General features: G+C 37.9%; 1 protein-coding gene across 1 annotated transcript in view; it reads right to left on the reverse strand.

Annotated features, from left to right (window-relative positions):
- Positions 1 to 572: 572 nt before the first annotated feature.
- Positions 573 to 8,637, reverse strand: part of LOC128248175 (uncharacterized) — a 24,234-nt gene continuing 16,169 nt past the window's right edge. Inside the window, exons 4-7 of the mRNA XM_089353419.1 lie at positions 7,066 to 7,200; positions 2,394 to 2,544; positions 1,327 to 1,436; positions 573 to 685 (exon numbers count right to left, since the gene is read on the reverse strand). Coding sequence (XP_089209545.1) covers positions 1,400 to 1,436; positions 2,394 to 2,544; positions 7,066 to 7,200 — 323 coding nt within the window. The 3' untranslated portion in view covers positions 573 to 685; positions 1,327 to 1,399. The remainder of the gene's footprint in view (positions 686 to 1,326; positions 1,437 to 2,393; positions 2,545 to 7,065; positions 7,201 to 8,637) is intronic.

Raw genomic sequence — 8,637 nt, forward strand, 5'->3', positions numbered from 1 at the left:
GTGAACATTCTAGAACACGTATGGGTTTATATGTGGGATTACGGTAGAGAATAAGTGCAGTTTAGTACAAGTGTGTCTATGGGAATGGGTGTACGTGGACAGAGAGCAGGTATGTCTGATTAGATACATCATCTCCTGAGAGTGTAAGACATTATGTATGTGTGGACGTGTTGGTGTATGCAGAGGTGGTAATAAGGTGCAGAAGAGGCTATATGCGTATGCATGCGTGTAAGCGATATCTGTGAAGATGTGCTGGGTAGCGGCGTCTGTGTATTTGAGTATTGAATATAAGTGATAGTATGGTGATGAGATAAAGTTGGTCGGTAGGGTGTCGGTCTGAGTTGGGTACAATGGAAGGTACACTGAAAACGAAGGTACATTTGAAAGAAAAAAGAAAAGTAGAGGAGTGTTATGGTGGCCTTGAAGAATACCGGGAGGTGTCAGATGAATGATCGGCGGAACGAAAAGTAAATGTTGACTTTTAATCAAATTTTTCTTGTAACGGTTTCTAATAATCATAAAGATCACAGTGTATATAATTAGGAAAAGCAAAACAAAAAGAAACTAAAGGATTGGCTCTGAAACAAGTTTATTACATTAGTTTATTAAATGAGTTTATTCTTCATTAGTTTATTGTAAATTGATTTGGAGTTGGTTTTGGTTTTCGATTGGTAAGTTTCTCTATCTGTAAAAGTGAAGATATACAAAACATTTATATACAGCGAAAACAAATATTTCCAAATAAAATTGGTAAGAGATGTTAATTATAAAGTTAAGATTTTAATAGAATATAATATAAACCTTTGCAACTTTACAGTCATTAAAAAATACAACTAGAATGCGCTGAATTCGATTGCCCAGAGGGGTATGAGACAGAGTAATGGCGCTGACAAAGCAAAATGTATTTATTTATTTTTTCGGTTTAATATATAGACAAATACAAACGCAAAAACAAAACTGAAGCAAGATCCTTAAGTAGAGACACCCATCTTGATTAAAGTGTACTGTAAAAAAATCTTCGGGATGATTTCCAACATACGCACCAAGTTTTCGCGTCTTCGATTGATTATTATCTCATGTGTATTAAGATGGCAGTTGGTAACAATAAATCTTCCTTGCAAATAGATCTTCACGGTAAAGTTTGAAATAAGCTGTTAGAGTAGATTCCTGTAGGAACCAATGACTGTTGAGCGGCGATTGCAGCTGTGATATAGACACGTTGCCTATTTTTCAGACAAACAGTAAACAGCTGCTAAACTTGTACTATGAATTTTGAAATATTTTCATTTACATTGTGTTGAACATAAATACGAAATGGGTATTAACTTTCATGTGGGTCAGCGAGCTGTATCTTTCTGGCAAACACATCAGAGATGACTGGCAAATTTCATGAGGGCGATTAAGCTGTTTTGTTCTGAGTGTCCTCAATCACTTGCCTGAAATAAAAGAATAAAATATATGATGGTGCACCAGCATGACCGCAGCCGACTTCGGCTTTCTGAAACGAGTAAAAGAGTAATATATAAATATATTGTACCCAGATAAAATAATATATAATTTTTTCTAAATTTTGTATATACATTTTCCCCTGAAGCCTTAACGCCCATTTAAATCTCATTGCGTTCTCCTTTGTTTTCTATTGTCGGCCCATTTTAACTGATAATAGTAAAATAGTTTATGTCCACCATACGCTCCCCTTTTTCTGGGAATATACCACTGTCGTACTGACATTTTCTGAGACTTGTTCCTTTGTATAGTCATAGCAAATTTATAGCCACAGTATATTAGGGGTAGGGAAGAATATCTGTCATTAATTAATTTATGATCAGCAGCTAGAACATAACTCTTAATTTCCAGTTGTTTTAATTCTTAGTGGACGTGGAATACTAGCAGCATTAGATCTTTTGATGGTGATAGGGAGATAGGTAAATGTAGCTATAACAACATCTCATGACCCCCCATTGTCATTCTCTTCTGCCACTCCAAATTATAGTTGGGGCATTTTCTCTCTAAGTTCATTCTCCTACAATAATAGCAAGAAGCATATAAATATTTTACTCTCTAGTTTTGATGAAATATTTGCTAAAAAAACTATAATGGAATATCCTGTATGTTGAAAGTATGGCCGCTGTCATGCTCTACTTGAGAAATAGTAAGCAGTGTGATATGGGCTTCTCTGAAAAACAAAGAGACAAGCACATTTTAAATTTAAAAAAAAAGGAATTTTAACAGTATACATTTTCAACTCGAAATGCTCAGATTTGTATTTTCACTTCTAAGTTTGAGCTAAATTTAGAACAGAAGAGGAAATGTTGTTACAAAGACAACGCAACGATGATATTGAGAAAATGTAATATAAGAAGTAAATTAAATAGCTTCAAATATATACTCACGGAGGTAAACATTTTCCGAGAAATTTCTTTTCGGCTTTAACGTCTGTCATTTCTTTATAGTTGCAGGTGTAAATCCAGCAAACCCCGTCCTCCCTGATGACAGTCCATTTTGTGCTTCTAGCAACACATCCGCCATCATCCCACTTACAATCTGTTGTTGATAAGAAAATATATTAATTATTCTATGAAAACTATTTCTATGACATAATTATGCCTACACTGGTCTAAGAATTTGGAAAAGGGTCAGCAATTTCATGCAACGGGTAAGTCGATTACAATGACTCTAATGTTTAACTGGTACTTATATTATCAATCTGGAAGGGATCGAATGCAAACTCGACTACGGAGAAATTTAAATTCTAATCAGAAAACTAGAAGAATTTCCGATAAGTGAATATGCCCGACGTGCTAACTATTTTGCCCTCTCATTGTTTCAGTTAGTGATATGCTGGTTGTTGTTGTTGTTGGCACTCCGTCGCTTACGACGTCGAGGGTTCCAGTCGATCCGATCAACGGAACAGCCTGCTCGTGAAATTAACGTGCTAGTGGTAGAGCACTCCACAGACACGTGTACCCTTAACGTAGTTCTCGTGGATATTCAGCGTGACACAGTGTGACAATGCTGACCCTTTGAATTACAGGCACAACAGAAACAGGAAGTAAGAGTGAGAGAAAGTTGTGGTGAAAGAGTAGTGTTCACCATTATTCCCAGTCGGAGCCTTGTGGAGCTTTAGGTGTTTTCGCTCAATAAACACTCACAACGCCCGGTCTGGGAATCGAAACCGCGATCCTATGACCGCGAGTCCGCTGCCCTAACCACTGGGCCATTGCGTCTCCACTGATATCCTGGTATATATGTTTATTTAGCGTAAATTATTATTCACTTTTTTTTATATTGAGTCCATATTCTTAAAATCGGAATAAATTAAGGCAATCGTTTTCATATCTTGTATGCAAGCTAAGTACATGTGACCACTTTAATTTGGTACAAGAGAATTAGCATTTTACTGCATCATTTATACATTATATTAAATTCTGATGATTCTAAATATTTATTCTTTAAATATTTAAACGTACTATCCACTTCTTAATATATTTTATAATTGATAAATTTTGGAATCTATTTTTTTTTTCTTTTTGAGAATTCTATTTTTGAATCATTTTGGAATCTATTTTTTTTGTAGTTAACTTTAGTTAATTTTTGTTTATTTTCAGATCATTAAAATGGTATGTCAAGTTAAGAAAAACGAGCATTTTCGACACTTTCTTCTTTTTGCTTTTAATCAAGGTTCTAAGGCCGCAGAAGCTGCTCGCGACATTTGTGCTGTGTATGTAGAGGGTGCCATAGCTGAAAGAACCGCTCGTGATTGGTATGCCAAGTTCAAAAATGGAAATTTTGACCTCAAAGACGCGCCTCGTTCTGGCCGTCCAGTTGAGTTCGATGAAGAGCGATTGAACCAACTTTTGCACGAAAATTCTTGTCAAACGACAAGGGAACTAGCAGAGAAAATGGAATGCTTCCACACTGCTATAGAGAAGCATCTTTAATTGATGGGAAAGGTTCAGAAATATGACAACAACAAAAAAGAACGAGCCACAATCTCCGCTGGTTTGCTTGCTCGTCACTGCTCAACTCATGGACACAAGTAACGATTTCTTTACCGAATCGTAACTGGCGATGAAAAATGGTGCCTGTACATCAATATGAAGCAGCGTAAGCAATGGCTTAGCCCCGGTAAACAAGCGATACCGCGCGTGAAACAAGATCTTAATCTGCGTAAAACGAGGTTGTTTCGTATGGCGGGACTGGGAAGGGATTATCCATTACGAATTGCTTGAACGGAACCAAACGGTCAACGCGGAACTCTATGTTCAAGAGATGAAACGACACAATACGGCTATTCAAGAGAACATACTTAATCGTCAATATGGAGTTCTACTCCATGACAACGCTCGCCCTCATATCGCCAATATGACCAGAGAAGCCATTCAAACGCGTGGCTGGGAAATGCTGCCACACACGCCGTACTCTCCTGATTTGGTACCAGTGGATTTCCACCTCTTTCGATCTCTTTCAAACGCTATGCGCGGAGTTTCGTTCAATACTGATGCAGAATTGAGAGCTTGGTTGGATCCAATTTTTCGAGTCGAAATAAGGTGATTTCTACCAACGTGGTATTGAAAATCTTGTTGAACGTTGGCAAGAAGTTGTAGACAACAAGGCTGAATACACTATTGATTGATTAATTGTTATTGTTTATTAAACCTTTTAAAAAATTTAAATAAAGAAAAATGGCAGGAACTTAGTTGCCAACCTAATACAATTAACTTCAGCTGTGTAAACAAACATTCATGTTCGAGATGCGTACACATACGAGTGTAGGCTGAAAAGTTCATAGGCTGTCTGTGAGGGAGTGATCCTGAAGCTGTGAAGTCTTGCATGCATTCAGTTCAGCGTTTCATCATAATGTCTGTATTTATTTTTGTTGTTTTTTGTTGTTCAAGTCAACAGTCATCTGACTATTCAAAGAAGACTTCGACTAGTTGAGACTTCTCTTGAACATGGGGAAAGTTTAGTATGAAGTACCGGAAGAAAAGAGGGTTTAGCTCCGAATGATACATTACGCTTACACAATTGCTACACTAGTAGATGACGATCCATTTTTGTCAACTTACAGTTCAAACGTAGGCAGTTGAATTTAGGAGGGGAACAGAGAATAGTAAGGATGATCTAAGATCTGGACATCCTGCAACACCCACTACCGACGAAAGCATTGATCATGTTCGTAACATGCTGATGGATAAATGGCGAATAACTATAAATCAAACAGCCAATGCTATTCCCATTCCCCATGAGAGATTTGAGTATATTCTGAACGATGGACTTGGCAGGGCAAAGGTCTCTGTTCGGTAGGTGTCAAGTCTTCTGACAACTGATGCAAAATGCACAGGAAAATCTGATATTATTAGAGGCACATCCAGCTGGTTTCCTTGAACGTGTTCTAACCTAGGTATAGTATTGGGTTCAGCACTTGGAGAGACAATGAGACAATGCATGAGGCAACAACCAAAACCTCCGTGCGGTGGAAACACTCCACATTTCCTACTCCAAAGAATGACAAGGTTTTTTCATTTGCAGAGGAGGAGAAATCTTCATTTTGTGGGGATGCAAATGTAAAGAACTTTATCGATTATCTTCAAAAAGGACTCACGAATGATGGGGAAGTGATTACGAAAGGCTATGAAGACCAAGCCCCCAAACCCCAAGCACCAAGACCCAAGGAAGATTGAAGAAACTGGACCTTCAGGACATTGCTCTAGCGCACAAATCATTGGATTCAATGGCTGTTGTGAATATGGCTTTGAAAAGGGTTGCTCATCCTCTCTTTTCTCTTCTTTCCGCCGCGCCTGACTATCACCACCTCCCCAACATGGAAAAACGCTTGACTGAGAGCCATGTCGCTGTGGAGATTGATGACGTCATATGTATTGTTGATGGCTTTTGGACCAAAAGAGTAAAACCATTTTCAGCAATGGGATCCAATGACTGCGGCACCGATGGAATAAGTGTGTCAGCGGTGAGCTGGTAGAAACGTTAGCAAGCCGGGCGAAATGATTATCGGTATTTCATCTGCCGCTACGTTCTGAGTTCAAATTCCGCCGAGGTCGACTTTGCCTTTCATCCTTTCGGGGTGGATTAAATTAATACCAGTTACGCACTAGGGTTGATATAATCGACTTAATCCCTTTGTCTGTCCTTGTTTGACCCCTCTATATTTAGCCCCCTGTGGGCAATAAAGAAATAAGTGTTTTGACGGCAAGGGGAAATATGCTAGGAAACCAACGTCATTTGCTCACATTCCAAGAGAATGTCTTAGTCAGCCTACTAACTTAGCCGAACCTCGTACTGATGTCAATTGATGATACATACAGATATAAATAAACTTTTGAAATTCTCACAAAAGCACAATCTTTGAAACATACCATCCATGTAACTTATAATTGAAGTTAAGCATTGAAATATGAGAATTGTTTATTCTGTTTGTCTTTAGCCCTAGGATTTATAATAGCGGTTACCCTGTTTCCATGGCATTTAAATTACCAATACCAACATGAAAGGGCGGGCTATCCGTTACAGGTTTTCATGCGAGCAATTTTTTAGGGGAGGCAACTAGTAATTTTCGTCGACTCCGATATTTAACTGGTACCTTAATTTTCGACCTCGACGGGATGAAAAGTAAAGTTGAACTTAGCGGGACATAAGTTCAGGACCTAAAGATACGAAGGAAATGCCGTTAAGCATCTTGTTCGTTGCACTAACGATTCTATCAGCCCACCAGAAACGTTAGTGCATCTTCCGAAATGCTTTACGCTATTTAGATACATTTCGTTACGCACTGAGATTTAGCCCTACTGTGTTGGTCTAGATCACATTACATTTCGTTACCTAGGTTCAATAAACGAAGAATCCGTCGTTTACTAGGGTTGAATTGACCGTCTGTGATCTAGGGTACATCAATCTCACAATTAACGCTGGCAGATGGTCAGTAATTAAGAGTTACCGAACAACGCCTATCACATTCAAAGCAAAGCAAATATAAACCTTCGTTGGGATTTTGATGCATCAAAACACGCAGTGAAGAGAGGAAATAAATTTTTTTTGTCAACTTACACAAATGTGTTGCCTTTATTTTCATTTCACCATCAAACTCGTCGCATATTTTCCTGGTACATGTTTCGGATATCTTTTCCACCCATTCTTCTCCAATATCGCGGCACAAAATGCCGTCGTCACATCCCGGACACTCTAAAGAAAAATACATACATTATAATAGTATCCACTAATTAATATTAGATATTTTACAAGGCAGATTTATTATAAGTTAGCATTGTTAAAGATGGTTCCAATAATATCCAAGTGTGATCATAATTTTCGCTTCCTTCTAATTCATATATGAAACTCAGTCGGATCGTTTACCTCTTTTCTCGGTCCTGTCTCCATAAAACAAATACGTGTGAGGAATATATTGAAACCAATTTAATGGACAGGTACGTACTTCTACAAAGGTTTCTCCTAATTACAAGCGTGGTTTGGGCAAACCAAAAGGTTTTGGTGTGAAATGATAAATCGCATAAAGATAGGAAACACCGGATTTCAGGTTTCGGTGTAGGCGTTTTTTTGCTGGCCACAAGTCATGAACGCTAAAAAAAAATAAAGCTAATAGTAATAATGATAATGCTATTATTATTATTATTATTATTATTATTATTATTATTATTATTATTATTATTATTATTATTACTAGCAAATCTACCCATCCACGATGGAGGTATAAAATGAGAGAGGGAAATCATAAGAACAGTATGTATTGAAACATGTGTCAATAGATTTTGATATCAATACGATTACAAAACTTCCTTGTAGACAATATTTTGTGTGTGGTCGACACTAATTTTCAAATTACTGGATTTCGTTGCTCTACACATAGCGACGTATAACTAGCCGTGTGTAAACATTAGACTGAGTAAAAATACACCTATACGATCTAAACTCTGGCTCTGTGTCTTGTTTGCTGTAAATGAGAAAGACAGTTTTATAGGAAACTGCCTGCGTCTAAATGGGAACTGAAACTCGTTATCGGTTGATATAAGCGTTATCCGCGGAATGAACACGCGTTTACCATTGCGGGGCCAGTTGCAATCACAGCTTCGATAACATTGGAATTTAGTTCTGATACCGTGTATCATGTTTCATTGCAGTGTCTACTGGCCGGATCAAAATTCCTGAGGAATATCATCGGACAGTTATTTTTCAATTTGATTTTATGGAGTGACAATCCCGATGGATTTAAGTTGTTCATGAAATTCTGTGGGTACTGGTGGTAGCTTTCGTCAGTACTCTCGACCTTCCCCAGGTAAGTTGCTGACCATGTTCTCATTCACACTGTTTACCACTTCACTGGTCGAGACGATGACAACTCCCCAACACAGCCATGATGCGATTTTATAGCATTCACGTAAATCATTAAAGACGAATTTGCATATTTCGGAAATAGATGACGTCTCGATTACAAAATCTGGCCAAATTCGAATCACTTTCCTCAGTGGGTCAGTGAACGAACATTGTCCGGAACCGATGTCACTTAAATAGGTTGTGTAAGGTATATCTTAAGGATTTCGTAACCTCATGTTTTTCTTTAGACTCAACTCCGTCACAGACCTCCAGATGTACGATGTTTTCAAG

Source organism: Octopus bimaculoides, chromosome 6, assembly GCF_046866305.1.
Source record: "Octopus bimaculoides isolate indiv1 chromosome 6, ASM4686630v1, whole genome shotgun sequence".
Taxonomy (NCBI): domain Eukaryota; kingdom Metazoa; phylum Mollusca; class Cephalopoda; order Octopoda; family Octopodidae; genus Octopus; species Octopus bimaculoides.